Consider the following 22,904-nt stretch of genomic DNA (forward strand, 5'->3'; position numbering starts at 1 on the left):
AGCAAGAGCAGCCCACTCCTGTAGTCTTCTTGCATGGCTGACCCATAAGAAGGTCAGGCATGGACACTGGACCACCTATCTACAGGCAGTGACCAAGCTTTCTTGTCCACTGAAGACTGCATCGCACTATATGTCCAGACCTGTGCAGCCTTGCAAGCCTTTCCACTGAAGGAATCACCCCACTTTTGTTACAATGTAGTGTTCTCCGCTGGTGGTGCCATCATTTCCTCACCTTACTGCATTAAGCTACAGACAGAAACTTGGCTAGATGTTGCGTGCTGCTCTACCCATAGCCATGATCAGTTTAAGATCACTCTTTAAATTAAATGAAGCCTCAGTTAGCTGTTCCACCTCAGGGCACGTCCACATTTTCCAGGTTCTTACAAGGACAGCAGTCACCCTGTAGGGAATGCGATGATCAAGTCCTGCTGTGTATGAGGCATTCTGACATGTGAAAGATCTCTAAAGATTGGCCTAAATAGTACTATGACTAAATATTCTTTCCCTTTAAAGGGAATCCTTCCAACATGCTAAGATATAGGCATCCCCCATCACCTGTTGCAAGCTACCTGAATCCTTTTCCAAGGACTAAACAGAATCCACTCCCAAATAGTACAAATACAAATGTAAAACACAGTGTGAATGGCTTACAAGGCATTGATCCACACAGAGGAACTGCACCTGCACATTTATAAGTGTCTGAGGCACCATATTATAACCTTTAAAGAAGAACTACTCTCTTCATGCCTGAAATTTAATTGCAGTAGGTGGCTTAGGAACTCCTCTGCTCTCATAAACAGAAAAAATGAAAACAGCTCCTTTCCAATATTTCTTTAGATGATACTCAATGTTAATGCCACTTGTTACATCTTTTTACCACGCTTTTGATGTTGAAAAGTTTAATATTAATGCCACTGCAGTATTGCTGTCACATATACATAGAGCACCTTCTAACAATGTCCATGTGCTCCCTTAACCCTCTGACAAAGGTGGTGTTATAAAGCAGTGGATGATAGGCTTAAAAAAAAAAAAAAAGCCACCACCAAAATCTACACACAGGAAAGACTGTTTGTTTGGTGTTGCTAAAGAATGAATCTAAAAGACATTTGCCCCAGGCCAACATTTCCTCCAGCTATGTATATTCACAGTACTGTGATGACTTTGGGTCTCCCTGTGAACTTTGAAATTTCTTCTGTTATTACATTAGATCATAAAACGAGTGAAACTTTTAGCGGTGTTATCCTCCTTTTGACATGCTGTGATATGTTCTGCTCTCACAGGCAGACACTGTGCAGGTAATACACTGCCCTGCGATCCTAGATCTTACAATGTTTGTTATGACTCAGAGACCATTTGCAGGATCTACCGTCCTTTCTTGCTCTTCCATGTCCCTCTTCCCCTTTGTTCTCTGAATGTATTACCATGTTCAAGAGAACAACTCATTGCCTTTCAACGTTTAGGTATAAAATTATGATGTCTGTCAACAGCTGAATACAATGCTTTGGTCTTTGGACACACAAACAACACTTACAGCTATTCATCCGGAATGTTGTCTGTCATTAAAATTTAAAGCTCCTTTGGAAAAAAAGGTATGCTTTTAGATACTGCAACAACTAACGCTATTTGATTAACCCCTTGAGTAGCACAGGATATTACTAATCTCATTAGATTAAAGAAAGGGAGAAGTATGTTGTTCGTAGATACAGCTTCATTGCAGGAGAACTCCCTCTGACAAGTGGACAATTAATTCCAGAGGGATTGATCGGGCATAGAAGTCGATCGCTCATTTCCTTCCTGAATGAAAAGAAAATCATATTCATGAAAGAACTGGACAGAATGGTGCTATGTGCTTTTTGCTCCAGCTTCTCAATTAAAAACAAACGAACAAACAAAAGGCAAGAATAATCTGTAATCTTATTATCTTCTATTTCCTTGAATTTTCCTCTTCACATTCTCCATTTAAACCACGGACAAGCACTAAGTCAGCCCTGAGTTAAACTGACTTCACACAAATTGTAGACCACTCATGAGGGTTGGGTACTTGCTATTCAAAGTAGATATCAATACAATATCAAAACAAGTACTCTGGTATGACAGTAACGGGTATCTGCTCTTTTAAAATGCTTCATGACTCATGAGCTGGCCACACTGCTGTCATATATGCTACATATATGTATGTTCAGGGCTCATTTTAAAAAGTAGTAATTTTAACAGTTTTGGCAAATGCTAGTGTCAATCAAGCCACAGTAGCAATATTTGCTTTAATACACATTATTGGCAATTACAGCAAGAAGCACCAAACCAGCTAGCTTTTTATACATCTTCTCTCTCCCTACAGCTCCTGGAAGTAAAGGATGAAGTGGTACAACTACCAACTTCCTTGCACAGAATCTTTCATTGACCCAGCAAGATGAATTAACTAATAATTATCTAAAGCAGATCACTCAGGTCTTTCCAAGTACTCGTAGGAGATGTGCACTGAATGATCACACAGGCTGATGAAGTTTCATAATTCCTTTTAACTATGATTTCTCTCTGCTCCTGTCTGGTCCTTTGTGAAGGACCCACCTCCACCAAGAACAGCTACATTGCCTGCCAAGGGTGACACCAGGACATCACAAGGTTCCCATCTCCTCTCCAGCTGTTGACATCCAGAAGTGATATTTAGGTGTTTTAATACATAATTCAATATGAATATCAGCTCTATGTTTAGGTTTGGTCAAATAAGCAAAAGGAAACATTCATAATTAGTAATGAGAATGAACAACACATCAGCAAATACCATCAAGTTATAGTACAAGTCTACGTTTTGACTGTGCTTTTAATACAGAGCACAGTTCTGGCCCCCACAGCTCAGAAAAGATACAATAGAAATGGAAAATATTCAGAGAGTAACATCATTGTAAAGACAAACTTCTCTACAAGGAACAACTCTACAGCACTGAAAAGAGGCAATTGAGGGAGGATACATGGACAGAGTGTGTAGGGATCAACTGTTTATGGTCTCTTCTGATACAGGATCGAGGAGGAATTCAAATGAAGCTAAACCACACTGCCATAGCAATTATTAGGCAATGATAAGGCTGAAATAAAAAACTTGCCAAAATTTATCACTCTCTTAGTGCAACTGCAGGGAAAGACATAAAAACAATAATGGAGCCCTGATAGACAGATACTAATACCTCTAGAGAAAAATAAAAGCCTGAAACACAGAGAGGCATTCTACACTGTATGCCACAGGCTTTTGTATTTGTCTTTTACCTGGGATATTTGAGAGCTTGTTTGTACTTATCTCCAATGCCAACAGAGTGTCAAGAGAGGCAATAATTCAGTTTCTGTGTATCAAATCCACTGAGCGTTTTTGGAGTTTCAGGGCTGAGCTGTTTTCTCAGATGTGGGAGACTGGATGAGCAAACATGAAAAAGATGGGCAGCCTGTGTTTCTGTACTGGTAAATGAAAGTGGGACACGCACAAATGGCTGGTCCCCAAGCCAAATGGCAACAGCTGTCCCAGTCCCACTGCTTAGGTCTATACTACATGGCATGAATTTATACCAGATTTGTCTAGGTCAGCCATTATTGGATGGGCTGAAACAAAGCCAGGCAATGATCTAGCAAATGCTCAATACCTGCCATCAGGAATCCAGTGCTGGGGCTCACACTTGGGCTTTTCTTTACCCATGGCAGGGGGGTTGGAGTTAGACAATCTTTAAGATCCCTTCCAACTCAAACCATTCTATGATCCTACCTGACAGTATAGCTTAGAAAACCTGTGGCTTTGTTAAGACTCCAGTTCGCTGCCTCTGTTTGCAAATCATTGTGTGCTCCTCTTCTAGAAACTACCTAGCAAAAATAATTCCCAATTCATGGCTAAAAGGCAATGGCAGAGTGCGTGCAGTAATTGCGCAGGGCTGAAGAATGGACTGTCAAAGTCTTCACGTACACTGTTCACTAAAGCTTTCCAAAATCACTTTCAGTGTTTAAGAAAATGAGTCTGCTGAAGTAATGATACTTCAGACCAGAAACATATATATCATTATCGCAGATTACATCTGAGATCTCAAAACAGTACAAAAAAATTATAAAGATATATTTAAAAAAAATTACACGTGTTTGAAAAGTCTCCACTGGGTTGAAGGAAATGAATACTTGGGCACAGGCTTTGTTCTCCTGTCAGACATTTCCCAGAATGTCAGACATTTCCCAGGAACAAAGGCTTCATAACCTACAGCATTTTCATTTTTTCTATTATAAACCAAAATAATAATCAAAAGAAACATTGTGTCAGAGAAGCACTTAAATTTGTCATATCCTAGGATGTAGAATATTCTCCTCCTGCTGCAATTGTTGATGCAATAAATAAATTAAATGAAAAAATAATAAGCACTGCCAACACTGAATGAGACATAATACTGTAAGTAGAGAAAACTCCACTGATAAAACTTGATCTATTTCATTCATGAAAACACTTGATGCCTGAGACTGATGATTTCAGCTTTAGAGGATCATGTTCTTGCTTAGTAACTCCATTACTCTTGTAATTACACCTTGCTGTGACTGATAAAGACCTTTTTAGAGCAGGGTTTGAGATGCCCAACAGAGTCACAGAACAGTTAGGCTGGAAGGGACCTCTGGAAATCAGGTAATCACCTCCCCTTTTCAAAGCAAGGCTAATATCACAGTAATATTGAGCTGCTCAGGGCCTTGTCCAACCGAGTTCCATGTCCCAGAATTTCAGTTCAGCAGGGACCACACTTCAAAAAAACAGAAAATACGAAGAGAAGACATCACCATTGCCATCATAAAGCTGCCTTGCTGAAGCTGCCAAGAGCCACCAAGAGTTTTCCACATCCCAGGCCTGGGATCCCTTTAAAGGGTGGAAAGCTTCATTAGGGCAAGCTGGCAGAGCAGAGAAACCAGTGTGAGCTGATGATATACCAGTGGAGTGGTACGTATGGTACAATGAAGAGGGACAAGTGTTAGCGTGAGATGGTGACAAAGAATTTATTTTGGCAGAGAATCCTCTTGCTAGAGGGAACTGTCTGCAAGTAGATGGTATATAAGGATGGGCTGAGTGTTTGATGATGGGATCAATGAAAGTAGAGTAGTAAACTGAATCCTCCCTAAAGGTACTATAAAACAGCACCAAGGAGTTGTAAAATTTAGCCGCATGGTGCTGTCACAGAGAAGGCTTGGAATTTGAAGGGTGTTGGTGGTTTTTGAGAACTTGCCCTAACACAAGTAGTGCCAAAGCAAAGAGGGTTTGAGGACCTCCTATTGCATTCTTTTCTGGGCAACCTCATCCTTCTGAGCAAGGTCACAGCAGTAGGTGCCTACTTGCAACCTGATTGTAGTGTGCTGTCAAATAGAGGACTCGCAGCTAGGTTAAAGTCCATCTCCTGACTTCTTGGATTCATTTTATCTGGAGGTCCCCTTAGAGTCTGGTTCACATGAGGGAATAAAATGAGTTGTTCAGCTCTAAGGAAAAAGCAGCTTATTCTCTTTTCTACCCCCTTCCCTAGGGAGGTGGAACAGGTCATAGATGATGTCTCCTACAGGCACATGGCTCACTGAAATCCAGCTTACTTTTACAAGGGAGTGGAGGTAGAGGGATAAAATAACCCTCACTGTCCCAAAATATGTCTGTCTTTTTACCTCTAAGCCATTGTTACTTTCCAGGATACCACTCTGAACCACCGTTATCCCTTCCTGTTTCTACCTGAATTCTTACAGTTCCTTTCAACAACTCAATGTCCTCTTTTCCACTCTCTCTTCACAGAAATAATTTTGTCATCTGTTCATTTTTATTCTAAATGTTGCCTGAAAGGCTAATATGATATTTAAATTATGTTTTATATAAAAGAATATTCTATATATCTATTTTAAATTAAATAATAACCAATCCCTTCAAATCTGAATCCTCATATAATCCTACGGTAACAACATACCTATAGGTACTTCCCTGATTTTCAGCAAAGGTAGATTCCAAATTCTCAATATCTCAATGTAATGCAGAGTCCAGAGCCACTAACATCTTTGGAAAAATATATGGAAATCTTACACTCCATAAGGTATTTAATTCAGCCTCCCCAAATGAGAGGTAGGTTCTAGTCAAAAGTGGAGAAAACGATGAGAAACTGTCATCAGCTGAAGAATTACTAAAAACAAGAACAAAAAACAGTGATGGAATCTGCATATTTTAAGAAATACTATGGGGTCTGTCCCCACCCTCTTTCTTGAAGACTATATCTGAGCAATTTCTTGCTCAAATGATCCCAAGTTTTCACTATTTCATCACCTTCTGTAGCATCCTACGGTTTCACAGTAATCCAAATCAGCACAAAGGTTTTCAAGACCTTCCTGCAGGAAAATTAAAATGAACCCAGGGTTTTGGTCCCTTTATCATCTGAGGACCTGGCCAGGCACTCCACAGTGCCCATCTGCGTAGAGCAGATGGGCTTCCTTGCAAAGGAAACAAAAGCACAAGGGAGGGGGCTGCCACACATCCTAGGTGTGCCCTGATATGCCCTAGACAGGCTGCGACCAGGGCACATACCTCTCCTAAGGCTCTCAGATGTATTGCCAGGTTTCCTAATCTAGAAATAGTCTCAGAAAACTTGCATTTTAAGCTCACAGGTAGTCTTAAAACTAACTACAGCAGAGTTAGTGCTCTGCTTTGCTCTAATACACATTGAGCCTTTACCAGAGAGGCAAAATACAGGAGCATTCTTAATTACTTATTTTTAAATGTGTGACAGATATGCAACAATTTGAATGTCTAGACTATAATTTACATAAATACATTTTAAACCAAAACATTTTAAAATTATTTATTTCCTGCTTCTATGCTTAAGTGCTTTGCTGGATTGGGGCCAGACTGCAGGATCGAGCCGAAGGTGCATAAATCAATCCTTCAAAGAAATATAATGTTCATAAAGACTGTATTTGGTTGAGCAAATTTAGAAGAATGAAACCAACTATGAAGAGAAATTAGATTGGCTGAAAATTAATAAAGCACAGCTGGAATTATTCGATTCATCCATATTTGTTGCTTAAATGGCTCTAGGGCTAAGTCTTGCTGAAAGAAGATACTTCAAGACTCAGGGGTCAATTGCTTTTGGAGACAAATTGACCTACAGGAATACACTTGTCTAATTTGGTTCTTGCAGTGGGGCAAGTCTAGAGAAATATATAACCAAAAAACCAATTTAGATTCCAGTGAGCAGATATCAGAGGTCAAGCTTAAGGTTCCCATAATTTTACATACATATACTAAAAGATTAATAACTTTTCAAGCTAGTGAGTTTCTTCACTGAAAGCAAAGGCTTACAGATAACATCTGAGAAACAAACAACGTATGTGCTCATTTCACATTCTCTTGGATAAATACCACACAGCCAAACCACACTGCTTGTTGTCGTGGCCAGCCCTGCAGAAATTCATATAATTTGGCCATACTCAGGGTGTGCAAGTAACATTATTGCTGGCTCAGCTCCTAGAATAAAGTATGTTCAGATCTCACAATCATTAATCTTGAAACTAATTTTGTGTGCCAGTTCCAGTATTAGACTTTTGGTTAACTGGTCTTAACTATTATTAGTTATACTCAGAGACCATAACCTGCCATATAGTTATTATGTAGCTTGCAATGGGTCCTTCTGAATATGGGTATCCATTCTAAATACGGTTTTCTCCTAAACAGATTTTGTATGTTCAAACATTGGTATCATTCAAAATCAGGAATGTACTTTATAAAACAGCAGCAAAGTGGACCAGTATTAAAATACAAAAATATACTGTAGAATACAAAGTTATTTTAGATATAAACAAGCCCCGAGACTGGCAGTGGCCTTCCAAGAAATCTACAAAATGTAAACCTGGAAGTTTTCTTAAATCATGGAACCAATAATATTTCATAAAAGCATATCAAAAAAGCATATTGCATGGGAGATATATTGTCCTGTGATTTTCAATCTGTGAAGGCCCACGAGTGGAAAAAACACATGATCCAAACAGGAGGAGGAGAACGATTCTATTGCCAGACCCCACCTTCTTGTAAACAGTAATCCATTCTTTACTTCTTGAGTGATAAAGAAACTGTATCTCCTCACAACCAGTAAGTAAAGAGATCCTAAAAACTGGGGTAAATTTCTAAAATAAGCAACTTAAATGAAAGATGTCAAACTCTAAGTGAGTAATTGTAAGACAAGCTCATTCCACTGAAGGTCTGAACACACAAGAAGTTCAAAGAATATGTTATTCACACAGTGTAATGTAATTTTTATGCTATGGAAAGCTTAGACCCCACGTAGCAGTATTATTTCTGCATTTAAAGGCTTCTGGTTAGCTCAGCTCTACAAATAAAGCATTGGTGAATTTACCTGTATAGTCCTCTGCGTGCCATCAATGGTGACAGACAACAAGGGTGAAGCCAGGTTCCAGTCGCTGGTCACGTTTAGTTTCATCCCATCAACTTCCACCTGTTGTGACACCAAACAAGGCTGTTACTATGAAGACAGACAGAAAACTGATCTCAAGTTCATTACTGCATACAAAGCAGCGACCATTTTAAAACAGATGGCTCCCAAACAACCTGTCATGTTTACTGCTTCTGCCATAAAAGACAGGGTCCAACAACAGAGTCTTCTAGCTATCTCTGGGGAGAGGTGAAGGACCTGTGAACAGCTGCCTCTGACTAGCAAGGTTTCAAGCGATTTCCAGCAAGTAACAAACAGCCATCCAACTTTTAAACCTATCTGGACATGCTACATTTACTGCAATTAGACAAGTAATGCATATAAATTCCAGTGACACCTTGCAACCCACACAACAGGGCTTGCATATAATATTCTCTCCAAGGACCAAGGAAGAACTTTTCCTAGGCTTCTAATGAAGGGTTTTGCATTGTTATCTTAATTAATATGAGGCAGTAATTAATTCTTTGGTATTTTACCTCAAAGTTCAGAAAAACTTTGCAAATTCTGTCATGTTTTCTCTCGATACGCATCTGATCAGAGGAACACAATTTCTGGCTTCAATACCAATATGGTTATCCAGATAGACATTTCAAAAAAAAAAAAAGCACCTAAAGCAACCCAGTCTTTACACAAGAATATTTTGTGTGAAAATTCCTGAATTCTGAAGGAAGTATAGGCACACTTGTGTACCACAGAGAAGGTGTAATGACATTTCTGTCATTCCACCACTGTATAATATACACATCACTCATTCAATATTACAAAAGCCTCAGAGGAAGAGCTGGATTATGGAAAAATGCCACACACAGAATAACATAATTACCAATTAATATCTGTGGCGTGTTTTGAATACTCATCATGCTAACAAAGGTCGATAAATAAGATTTCATTTGGAAATTACACTATAAGCACAAGAAAAAATACGGTTGGCTGATTTCCCTCCGCTACCAAAATCTCCAGAATATTTTCAATCAGTAAATTACAGATGATATTGATAATGACACAAATATTGCATACGTTCTCAGCACACTAGAAGGAAATTACTGCATCTGGAATAAAAGCTGAGCCCGTATTTTGTGAAGTAAAACTTAGAAAACCTGCTCTTTTAGATCTTATACTAATCATTATTTCATCTTATAATGAGAACAGGCAACTGTAATCTCAGTGTGACTTAAAAGAAATCCATAGCAGACAAGTGCAGAGGAGCAATGTGTAATTTGATAATTTTTTTCAGTTAAGGAAAAAACCTCTGGCTTAAAAACCCTCTAATTTTATATACTTCAGTTTAGAACACAAAATCTGTCTTTTAGTGATGCAATCTACTCAATTTCCAGAGGCTTTAGCTAAAAATAAAGTTACATGCATAGAACATGAAGAAAAACAAGTCATTTATAATGGTTCAGCAACAGGCCTGATTAGCTGGCATGCTTCAGGTACTTTACGCTGCTCCAGTGATGCAAAACAGCCATAAACCTGGCTTGAGTTAAACCAGAGCTGCAGCTGGTTTGCATTGCCAGAGCATGGAAAAGCAGCTGGAACATACCAGCGAATCCAGCCTGCTGGGTCCAGCAAACCCGAATCAGCAAATACTACCTTTATTGAGAACAACAGAAACATCTGAAAAAGGCTGGAGAAAAGCAGATCTGCTGCTCTGCCTCAACTCTCTTTGATTAGCAATTGCTAAGGCAATTATTTAGAAAGCTCCTTGTTATAGTGATAGCAACAGATACAGACTGTCTGCATTGGAACCTGGGCCTGAAAACATCATTTGCCATACTTCTCCAGGGGCTGAAGAGAGATGCTAGAAAATCACACCAGACTCTCGGCCACCAAAAAACTCCAGTTGCGCACCACGCTTTTTGCACTGCCGCATTTAGACACAGCCTCATAGAAAAGCTATAGCTGATACCTATAATCCTACTGAAGGGCGTTCCAGTGGCAAGATGTAACTCAGTATCTCCACTCCAAACTCAAATTAATCATTATCTCTTTTGCTACTGTACAGAAGAATAAAAGAAAAGTAAACCAAGTGTGTCACAGCGGTGAATGACTTGCTTAAAATCCCTCACAAGGGTCCATACAAGTCTAGCCACCATCGATTACAGATTAAATTAGTATCTAAGAATTTCTGGTGGAAACCACCCTGAAAGAAAAGATATTACCAGTTAAAGCCCACAGCAGGCCTAAACAAACTGTGGCATTCTAGGAAAACTATGGTTGCTTATGTGGAATAGGAAAACCCACAGACAACATATTGTCTCTACTGTATTTTTTCCATTCAAGAAAGAAAAAAGGGACAGAAAAAAAAAGTGTTATTTGAATTAATGCACATCCCAGTAAACTGCAGAGTATTCTCGCAGAACTGAGCTACATGCTCTTAAACAGATGCTTTCACCTGGGGCTCACCATGGTACATGCAACTGGGGAAGATGACGTGAAGTCAAGAAGATCACAGGGAAGTTGGCTCCAATGGGTTGGATGACAGAGCCAGGAGTTCACACCATCAGTGAAAATGAGAAAAGACTGAGGATAAGAGATTGGCCACTTAGTGTGTGTGTTATTTTCAAAACAAACAGGGAGGGGAAAGACTAATAATAATAATAATAATAAAGGGTTGAAATCAAACAAACACTTTACTTAATAGAGCAAATACACCTTCCTTCTGCATCTTGGCAGCCAACAGCCAAGCAAATATCACCAATGAAGGCAGGGGAATAGGTAAGACATTCAAAGAACTTGTCAGGCATTTGCATTCGTTTCTCCTCTAGCAACAGATATGACAATAGAAACTAACAAACAGTACAATACAACTAGGGGATTTTTGTTTTAGTCCTTGAGCAGTTGGGGGACAGGATGACACAACTAATGAAGAGTTACATTGACTGTTTCCTTTTTATTTTCTTTCTGTGCTCATGACACAGCCAGCAAGGAATCATCATCACTCAATGGGTATTAAGACTTGAACTCTACAGAGGAAACCTCCTCTATGGAGATCAAACCACTTGTGCAGTAGGCTGCACACTGCTTTACACCACAACTATATGATCGAGATTTACCCTCAATTACCCAGTTCCAGGTGTGTGTATGTCTGCACACGCATGTCATCTCAGCGTGGGGCAATTATTCTATGGTAATTGTGGTTGTTTCAGCCATTGCTAATACAGCACCTATGTGGCACGGTGGTGATCGTAGACGCTATTTTTTTTTAATATGATTTTTTGTCCCTGCGTAAGGGCATAAAAGATAAAAGTAGCCACAGTCGTCCCTTACAATTATTTCCAATTCAAAAGCTATTGTAAATGAGGCCTCAGAAAGAAGAATGACAAGTCCAAGACACGATGCTAGAAAAAGGTCAACAGCTTACTCTACTGTCACAGCTCGCAGACTCTCACTGGCATGCACCTGAACTACACAAGCAGCAGCCCCTTCACCTCTTGTGGACTGAGTTCCTGATGTTCAGCATGATAGGTACCAGCTAACCAATAGTGCAAAGAGCTGCAAAGCATAATCTGCATTCAGTTTCCTTCAGAGAACATCATTTGGCATTCTATATGCATGTCAGGCAATTAAAGGAGGCAGCACAAGTCTGAGTGTTATAGCCCTGTTAATTTACTAATGCAGAGTCTCGGATACATCTGGCACATGTCACTTCTTTTCTCCTGGAAATGAAGGTGGTTTTCCAGGAGACTGGAGGGCAGCTCAAGTAGTTGTTTCCTGCCTGATGCTTCAAAGCATTATGCCCGCACATCTTCATGCTAGCCTTGAGTCTGACTAACTTAAATCTGCCAACCTGATTGCATGGTCCTAACTTTGCCTCCCAGCACTAACTCAACGCAACTTTACTTCACAGAATCACAGAATTGTAGGGGTTGGAAAGGACCTCAAGAGATCATCAGATCCAACCCCCCTGCCAAGGCAGGTTCCCTACAGCAGGTTGCCCAGGCAGGCGTCCAGATGGGCCTTGAATGCTTGATGCTTTTTGTTTTAGTTTTTGGCCTAGAGAATCCTGTCTGGTTATGCCTGCTGGGTGTATTGGGTTTACGTGACAAGGTTTTGGTAGTGGAGGGGCTGCAGGGGTAGCCTCTGCGAGCAGAGCCCAGCAGCTGCTCCATGTCAGATCAGAGACAGATCCAAACATCTCCAAAAGGAACCTGCCGCTGGCCAGAGCCAAACCAGGAAGCAACACCGCTTGGGCCTCTGGGAAAGAATATTTAAGGAAGGGAGAGAACTGCTGTGCAACAGCAGCTGGGAGAGAGAGGAGTGAGAAAACATGAGAGAAGCAGCCCTGCAGCCCCCAAGGTCAGTGCAGAAGGAGGGCAGGAGGGGCTCCAGGCAGGCAGCAGCAGTTCCCCTGCGGCCTGTGGAGAGGCCCCTGGTGGAGCAGGCTGTCCCCCTGCAGCCCACGGGTCCCACACGGAGCAGATCTCCACGCTGCAGCCCGTGGAGGAGCCCCCGGTGGAGCAGGTGGATGTGGCCTGGAGGAGGCTGCAGCCCATGGAGAACCCATTTGTCCTTCTTATATGTGCTTTTTCTCCTATTCTTTGGACTGTGTTTACTAATGACCTGGTCTGATTGTCCATAAAGCATTTGAATTTTTTCAGGTTCACAACCTGGAAGAGGTGACAAGAATGTAGCCTTGACTAGTTTGCGGATGGCACAAAACTGGGGCAGTCAACACTCCCAGGGCAGCACTGTCATCTGGGGAGTCTACAGAAGTCAGAGGAATGGGTTAATGGGAGTTTTGTGAAATTTAGGACAAATTGTTAAGTCCACCACATGGGAAGGAAGAATCTCTTGAAACGCTACTGTCTGGGACCTGACTGGTCAGGTGGCAGCTCTGTGAAAAAGGACCTGGAGATATGGACAGTCGTGTAAGCTGGACATGAATGAGCCAGCATCATGCCCTGGAGGCAAAGATGTCTAGCATTGTCCTGGGATATGTTAACAGAAGCGGAGGCCTGTTAATAGAGGGAAGTGATTGTCCCCCTGTGCTCAAAATTCTTCTGATCACATCTAAATACCACATCCATTAAAAAAAAAAAATGACTTTGCTGAATTTCACAAAGTTCCCATTAGCCCATTCCTCTGGCCCGTCCAGGTCCCGCTGGGTGGCAGCATTGCCCTTGACTCTATTGAGCACTTCTCCCAGTTTTGTCTCATCTCTAACCTTTATGACCATGCACTTCCCATTGCCTTCTCCAGGTCATTGATAAAGCTGTTGTACAGGACTGGTCCCAAGATAAATTCTGGGAGTGCTCTACTTTTTACTGCTCTCTGAGAGTAGAGTATAAGCCATTAACCACCACCCGCTGAGCCTGACCACTCAACTGGCTTTTCACCCACCTGGTTGTGTGAGATGGTGTCAAAAGACTTGCTAAAGTCAAGGTAAATGACATTTGCTGCTCTCCCCTGGTCCACAAATCCAGTTAATTTATCACAAGAGGCAGTCCGGTTGATTAGCTCTTGGTAAATTCCTGCTTACTATTCCCTATCACGTTCTTATTTATATGCCCAGAAATGTGCTCCAGGAGAACTCATTTTATGATCTTCCCAGAGACTGAAGTGAGGCTGACCAAGCTGTAGTTCCCCGGGTTTTGCTTTTGGCCTTTTCTGCAGACTGGTGCAACATTTGCTACCACATCAGTCAGCTCTCTCAGGACCCTTGGATGCAGTCTGTCTGGTCATGGGTCGAACTCTCTCAATCCCTGACTTGATTCGCTTCTGCCACTGGTTGTTCTCCTCCTCCCTGAAACCTTTCAATAATCATAGAGGCCAAGGACACCTTGCTGGTGAAGAACAAAGCCAAGAAGTCAACAAGTATCTCAGGCTTACCTATGCTGTTACTAAATCTTTTGCCACACTCAGCAAAGGGCTCACATTTCCCCTATTCAGCTTTTTTTTCATTAGTAATGAAGAGGTAGAAGCTCTTCTGGTTGCTCTCTGACATTTTTTTCTAGTGTCAAGGTAAACTTTGACTTTCGTAACAACATCCCTACATGCCTGGTCAATTTTTATAAATTCCTCCTTTGCATCTTGTCTCTGGTTCCACCTCTCAGATTCTGTCTCTTTGCTGTGATTTCCATTCTTAGCCAAGATGGTCTCCTGATAATGTCTGCTTATTTTCCTGACTACTCTTGCACCAGGAGGATGCTGTCCTTAAAGACGTGACAGCTTTTCTGAGCTCTTTTGCTCTACAGAGCTGCATCTCACAGAACCCTACCTCCCTGCCAAATAAATAAAGACTAAACTAGGCCTGAAGTCCTGGGTCTCCACTTTACTAATTCAGGATCCTGGAGGATTGCCACTATTTATTTCACGGTTTCCACAGCCAAGACTGCCATTGGTTATCATGCCTCCATCCAGTTCTTTCTTGACAGTAAATTTCAGATCCAGCTGTATTTTAGCACAAGTTCATCCAAACAGTACCCATATCAACCTGTTATCTCACATAGCCTTGAAAAACCTTCCTCCTTGAATCCTACCATGTCATGTTGCCCCTCCAAAAGATGTTAGGGAAGATAAAGTCCCCTATGAGAACCAGGGTCTGTAATACAGAGATTTCCTCCAATTGTTCAAAGAAGTTTTATTCTACTTCCTCACCCAGATCAGGTAGACCATAACACACTCTCACCATGCTATTAAAAAACAAACAAACAAAACAAAAAAAAAACAGTAATTAATCAAGTCAATAGCCTTCATCTGCCCAAGTGATTTCTTAGTCTGGATACTTGGCTTTCAGTTTCTCTGTAGGCACCAAATGATTTCCTCTCCCAAAGCCCATGACAAATTTATGAACATGGATTGTCTTCTCCACACTCTGGTGAAGGATCCTTCTGTCCCCAGGCAACCAGTCATATCCCTGCTTCTAAAGCTCTGCTCACCTGAATTCAACATCGCCTTTAAAAATAAAAAATAAAATACAATAAAATACAATAAAATACAATAAAATAACCAACAATTTTACATGCACAGGTCACACAGTCTCTTTCAGTGAAGTCCACACTGGCAGCATTTTCATGACTGTCCTCATGAAAAAATAATCAGTGATGAAAATGCCATAAAAAGGGATGCTTCTTCCTTTTGTTTCCACAGATTGCTATTTCTTACATTTTCTTCTGAGAATGCCACGTGAAGAAACTTGGTAGATGGATGCTTCCCTTAGCACAGTAAGTTGTCTTAAAAGTTTTGCTTATCACAAGTAGCAATAGTCTAAAACCTGAAAGATTATCTGCCAAAAAAAGTGCATGAAAGAGCAAATAGGACAGAGAGACCCTGTGGCAAACAGTGCAGTGTATCGACAAACTCTGAAAAATGTCATAAAGAGAGAGTTGCTGTAAGTCTGGATATAGTGGCTTTCAAATAAAAGCTGAATTCACCGATGTTTGTATAACAGCAGTATCTTTGATTCAAATTAACTAGCTGTTTTAGCTTGCATTTCAGCTTGTAGTTGTTGACAAAATACATTCACATCAGATTAACAGGGACTGACCTTTTTTCTCCTTTTCTTCGAGTGACTGTAAGGTTAGCTTTTTGGACTTTTGAAGTGGTTGTCCAGATGCTTTCAAAAGGAAGTTAAAATATGTGAGTTTCAACCTCATTAAAAAGGCCTTTTTTTTAAACAAACTTTTCTTTTGTTCATATCGGCACTTACTTTTAAAAAAGACCCCAAGAGAGAGTTCCAGTCTATAGATCACTTTTCCTGAAGAAAGCTCTGTTAACTATTTATAGATCATGTCCTTTTGTACCAAACTAGATCAAGCAATTTATTCAGTGCATGACTGCAGGAGAGAAATTCATTTGCTCTAAGTGTCATCAAGGCAGCCTTTTACCTGCTATGAACAAGACCAGAAAGCTGAATTGCTGGGCTTTTATTTCAAATGCACATTTTGACATTGTGTGGGGTGCCATCATTTCTTTCAAATTTTCAAAGTATTAGCACATTCATAGAATGGGCAGTCCATAATCCCGGGAATAGGAAATAGCCCATAACCACTAGAATAAAGCAAACACATGTGCACGCATTCAAATTATCTCTCTTTGCTTTAAAGTAGCACATATAGATGCAAATTGCCATTAGCTGCTTTAGTATGTCTCACTTCAGAAATGGGAATGTGCCAGCCCAGAGACTGAGGAGGAGCACACAACAGGTATCAGCTTCTCAGCTTAACAACAACAGAATCAAAACAAAACAAAATGAGGGAGAGGTGATGGCCTTCATCACCTCTAATCAGCAAGAGTTTTCTCCTACCATTCACCAGGGAAGTTATCCTCTGTAAAACCTAGTAGAGAGGTTGTACACGGGAAAAACACTCTACTGTGAGCAAATGCTTTGCTTCACTACCTCCGCTTTCTTTGTGGAGTCATTACTAAGATGATGGCTCCTATTTGTAACCTCCCCAAGCCTGCTAAACCTAAGAAAAAATACGAAGTGGAAAAGTAGTTAAAAATACAGCAAGAAAAGAAATTAGCTGTTAGGAAATCATTGAAGTTTGATGGCAACTGCTTCAGGTACACAAAGCACAGCTGGTTAGGGGAATACTTGCATTTGTTGTCATAGGACCAATGAATAAGAGAAGGACCATGACTTTCTTTCCTTTTCCAGTTGTTCTACCATGACAAACTCCGTGGTTCTGCCTAGGGAACTACACTCCAGCATGGAGATATTGCTCCGAGATGGCTGGGGAATGGTGCAGGTGGCTGAAAGAGTCCTGCTACTTTCCTGTGCCTATAGGGCACTTTTAAAGTTGCACTGCAATCAGCTTCCCTTGGCCAACAGGATAAAGTGTTGGGGATATTCTCCTTTTTTATCTTGAACGGGTCTAGCATAGAGACCAACGGCAGAATATGGGTTATTAGGAACATTATGCTAGGAAGGAAAAATACATTGGTAAAATAAATACTGATAAGGTAGATGTTGCTGTTTTCGGAGCTTTTGACTCATGATTTCTGCCTACATACTGAAACCACTAAGCAAGACTGACTCCTAAGTGGCTTTCAGCTGCACTTTCCATTCTTTCACTTCAGAGGCATGCAGGTATCCTGCTTGACCATGTAAATTCTAGAAAAGGGTAGAATGATGTTATCATACCATAACATCACTATGAAACATGACAGACTACAACTTATACCACTATTTCAGACACAGAACACATTTTGGAATAGCACTTTTTTAAAGCATTCATCATATATATAGTTAGGAAAAGTTAATTAATAAGGATAAAAAAGCTTAGAGCAGATTATTTTTTAAATAGAGAGACTGTATCACAAGATCTGTGGATCTAAAGCACAGAGTAAAGAATTCATGAATTCCTACCCTGACTGCCAATGTGCTGCTGTTTATTCATACACAACTGTCAAGTCTCTAATTCTTGTTTTCTTAACTGGGAGAGAAGGGATGAGAATTAACTGTTGAGAAATTCCCAGTACCACTATCCAGATATCTATTTGGGAAGATATCATCACACAATATGAGTTATGAAGATTAAGAACAGAATAAAATTAAAGGAGACTGGCAGACCTGCACACACATACCCAGAATTAAAAATAAATAAATAAATAAAAATTACTTATTAATTCCTACTGGTCTCCTTTCTATCTCCTTTCTAAACTGAGAATTATGCTTTTGGTAGACTCCCATGCCTGATCTAAATGAAGCAGACCACAGCAATCCAAAGAGCATTTGAAATCATGAGGACCATGTCCATCAGCTGAACAGGATTGTATTATTTCACTCATGATACACAACTGGATATAGTGATCCAACAAAATCAGCAGGCTCCAAAATAGTTAATGAGAAAGAAAAGCATTGCTTTATTGTGTCAGGAAATTATATTGTACCTAGGCCTAGTTAAAAGGGTGGATGACCAGAGTAGATACAGTTTGCCACTGATTTCAGTTACTTTTCCCATTGTACTACCATAGCCAGGCTATCTTCTTTTCAAATTAATAAACAGAATAAGCAACAGTAGAAAGTGTCTTTGAATTGATATTGCATAGTGACAAGAAGTACAATGGGCAACTGGGTATGGATTTCATCCAGCAGTTCCAGCCTGCTGCTCTCAGCTGTCACAACAGGATATAGGTCAGCAGTAGTCCTTAGGATATCCCCAGCTCAAGACTATTCAACACTTAAACTAAATGCTTCACATGCAAAATATCTGCTGATACATATATTCCCCAAACTGCCCCTCAATGCTTCAGGACAGTAAGCGTATTATGGAATAAAACTGATTGTTTCTAAAGCCAGACCTATTGTTATATCATCTGTGATCTAATGTATGCCCTTTAATCAAACAGCCAAAGGGAACACCTCTGCATGCTGTATTAATCCACTGGATTAAGGAAAAGGTACATGAACAGATAGAATAGTTAGATGGATTCTCACTTATAAGAAAAAAAGTGGTTGTATGAAACCTCTTCTTACATACAGCCTGAAGACAAAAAAGCAACTTCAGTTTTTGAAACAAAACAAAGCCGTGCAGAAGAGGAGGCTAGATGCAATTAAAAAAAAAAAATCTGAAAACCTACTTCCATTGCTTGGTTTGTTTCCATGTCTAATAACTTCAAAATCAAAGCTAGGGTTTTAGCTGATGACTTTCACAAAGCTGGTCAGAAGTAATACCATCAGCAGATGCTTACCAAATCTCTTCCACCAATCCCTGCTCCCCAAATACGCACTAGAATCATCTCTCAATTATGTTTGGCCATTACCAAGACAGCAGTACTCATTTTTATCAAACGAACCAGTCATCTTGCAGGGAAAGGAAAGAACTGTAAGGAACTATCAGAAGTAATAGTAGGCATAATATCTCTTTGGAAGGCCATCCCCTAATTTTTTTAAATAAGCTCAGAAAAGGAAATAAGAAAGTCATGGTTCCAGAGGTGTCAGCAATAAATAGAAAAGGGAAGAACAGAAGCCAGTGCACAAGGCATAAGGAAGAAAAGCTGAAGCAGCAGGGAGAAGATATCAGAAGAGTCATAAAGCAATTACACAAAAGAGGAAATACTAAGAAGTTTTGAAGCATTTCCATAAGCAGAACAAATCATATAGCAATGTAAAAAAGATGTAAACATCTAATGCTATTTACCTTACCAGTTAATGGGATTGCATTGTTTATGTTAACAAACTGAAAACCATGAATTCACTCAAAAGGCAGAAAAGTACTGTGGTGAATAGACACCTCTTCGAATTCTCTATTTCCTCACGGTTTTAGCTACTCACATTTAAATGGGTGATAGTGGCTTGCTACTGGCTTTCACCAAATGCACTGTGCTAATAGAATAGTTAAATATTTTCCTCAAAAATTCCAGGTACATTAAATTCCAGTTCTAGTTTATGTTTTGGGTTGAACTATCCTAATTACATTTTTAGCACATAAGAGTTGATATGGAAACTGTTCCACAAGTTGTTTGGAACACTCAGTTTTCCTATCTACGTAAACGTAGGGGAAAAAGTAAAGTGCACACCCTGAAATAATTTGGCATTAGAGACATATTACTGACATCCTCTAGTATTAAACAAAGATAATTTCCTCAACAGAGAAACCTCATGAAGTGATCACAATACTGTAACTAAAAAATTTCAGCCAATATCTGCTAAACAACCTCTGCATTTTAATCACCTCTAAACATTCAGACTTCTGGCAAATCAAAAATACCCATCTTTATAACTGTCGTCAACAAGGATCGAATGTGTTTTGCACTGTTGTAAACAGCACACGCAATCATCACTCCTTAAGCCACGTATTTACTCCAACAATGAGTAATTTTGGAGATACCAATTTAGAATAAATGCACGGAATACAAAATATTGTGATCTTTGTCTCAGGCAGCAAAGAACAGGGCATCCTGACGTCACTGTTTATTTGCCTTTGCCTGTTTAAATATCACAAGAAATGCAGACTTCTTTTTTGAAGGTTTTGTTGCAAAAGACATTTTTCAGAATCGTACCATGGAGCTTTCAATAAATACATTTTGGGCAGGAACTCTGTTATTATTTCTTGCATATAAGTAATCACTATCCTAATTTTTCTATGATATTTTTCTATAACTTTAAAGGACAAAACATAATCTAACAGCTATCAGTTAATATTCTCCAACGTAGCCGCAAAACATCAGTGAAATTCCGAAGATGGGAAAACGTGGGAAGTTTAACTGTGGATCATAATACTTCAAAGCCCTAGCAGTCCCCAGAGATGCTAACATTTTCCTGCTTTTCCCTAGCACTTAAAACAAAGGTCCTATTCCTGACCCCGATAAACCTGGCCAGGCTCCATCTAACATGCATTGAAAAGCCATGCTACATGGCAGGGACCCTCATACACTCACTGCATAAGGATTCTACTATCCCAGTCACTTAAAACGGCTCCAACGCCACAGTGCAGAGATGCTCCAGCCAGGGATCAAAGAATGGGAAAATCTCCAGGAGAAGTTTCTCCCTTCTCTTAAGAGACAGGAGAGAAGAGCTCAATGAAAGGACTGCAGTGAACTCATTCTGCTCCCATTTTCATAGTAAACTCTCTGCCAGGGGCATCCCTGCTCTCAAAGCAATAAGCCAGATACTACAAAGACAGAACATACATATGATGCACAAACAATTGGAGTTCACCTCCAGTGATGTGCTACAGGGGAGCACCAGTCCATCATTTTAACTTCTTAAAATATGTGAAATTCGCTCTCTCTTACTACGAAGCAAGACTGATTTTTGACACTGTAACAGAAAGAAGTAATTGGAAGCGTCACAGAGCCTGGAAGGTGCAAGACAAAAGATCACATTAAAGATTTTGCTCTGTACAAGCCTGTATTCAGGAAATACAAGAAAATAACTGCACAAACAAGGTGTTTTGTTGTTTGTTTGTTTTCTGAGAAACAGGGCTTCCAGCAGTCCACGCCTAAAATCCAAAGAATCAACACAGCTCATGTGGGAAATTTAGGAAATTTAGTAATAAAACAAAAATTGTAAGACTACCCCAATATTTTTGAAGAGATCAAGAGAGGTTCTAGGCAAATATATCAACAAGAAATGTAATACAGTACTAGTGCAAAATCATGGAAAATGGAAAATGAAGAGGTAGAAAGAAAGTGTTTAAAAAGCTGAACAAGATTTTCAAAAAATCCCAAAAGCAGATGAAGTAAAGTTAAACCGCTAGCAAACAAAAATGAGTTTGGGATTCAAGAAAAAGCCAAAACAGCTAGCATAACCCTAGGTCAAAAAAGCAAGGGACAATGTCTCAGATCAGGGAAATAAAAGTCCCTGTCCAAACTAGGGCCTTACCTAGAAAGACATATTAACAAAGCTAAATTCACGCATTAAAAATCAAACAGAAGTGGAAGAGAGGACTATAAAAAAATGTTCAATTGTGAATACATAATTCAAGGCCTCATTATTCAAAAGAAGGTGACAAATGAGGACAGTACAGAAAGAGCAACAAGGACAGAAGGGGGGCTTGAGTATACTGTTATACAAAATAGCAAAAAGCTGAAAGGGTCAGCGCTCAAATGATTAGCAACAGCCCTACCTAATACCACTCCACCCCAGATGCTTCCCGTCTAAAATGACCTCCTTGACACCACCATGTCCAACGCTTCGACTTGCAGACAGACTTTGGCAAACAGAGGACGGGCAGGAATAATTACACCTTTTGGAGATTTTCATTGTTGTTGTCATGGCTCTTGATTGGTATGAGCAAGAGGAGAGAATTAAGAAGAAAAATTAGGATTTGTCAGGAAGAATCTCCTAACCCAATGAACAAGAAACTTCCCTTATGAACCAATGCCTCCTCCACCTCACTGGTCAGGGCTTCCTGTATAAGCTGTGGAATAAATGCTCAGGAAAGAAGGTAGCACTGTCCCTTCAGATTTTCCTCAACTATCTTTCCCAAGCACAAGGATACAGATGTTTTCCAGGACCACTGCTCTTCTGTGAAGGACTGGGACGACCCTAAGAGTTGAGAAACAGGATTTGGACTCCTTTACCCTCTGCACAAGGCAGAATGCAGCAAAGGGCTGCCAGGAAACAATACCCCAGTTCTAATTCTTCCCAAACAGCTCCTCATAATGTAGGCATGTCAGCCTTACGTACATTTCTGGAAGACAGGCTTTCCTTAACCCTAAAATATTATTAGCAGCATGCAGCGTGATTTAAAATAGATATAGTTTTCCCCTAACGATACTTTCTGTTCATCCTGTGCTTATAGGAACTTTTGGAGCCAGCTGCAGAACTTACTATTGCATGTTATAAGCTTCACCAAGTAATGAGTTAAAGCTCCTGTAAGTAAGCTAGTTAACCTAGTGCTGCATGTACAAGGGTCAGCAGACATGAATGGAAGATTTAGCTGACTTCAAATATTTAAAATAAAATTGTTATCTGGAGCTAAACGCTGTTGAATGATGCTAGCATGGCATTTTAACTTGCAAAAGAATCCAATA

General features: G+C 40.0%; 1 protein-coding gene across 5 annotated transcripts in view; it reads right to left on the reverse strand.

The window, feature by feature from the left end:
• Positions 1 to 22,904, reverse strand: part of PCCA (propionyl-CoA carboxylase subunit alpha) — a 284,839-nt gene that overhangs the window by 63,321 nt on the left and 198,614 nt on the right. For all 5 annotated transcript variants that reach the window (XM_083820666.1, XM_083820667.1, XM_083820668.1 and 2 more), the window contains one exon: positions 8,382 to 8,480. In XM_083820666.1, the coding sequence (XP_083676792.1) occupies positions 8,382 to 8,480 (99 nt within the window). The remainder of the gene's footprint in view (positions 1 to 8,381; positions 8,481 to 22,904) is intronic.

Source organism: Anser anser, assembly GCF_964211835.1.
Source record: "Anser anser genome assembly, chromosome: 1".
Lineage (NCBI taxonomy): Eukaryota > Metazoa > Chordata > Aves > Anseriformes > Anatidae > Anser > Anser anser.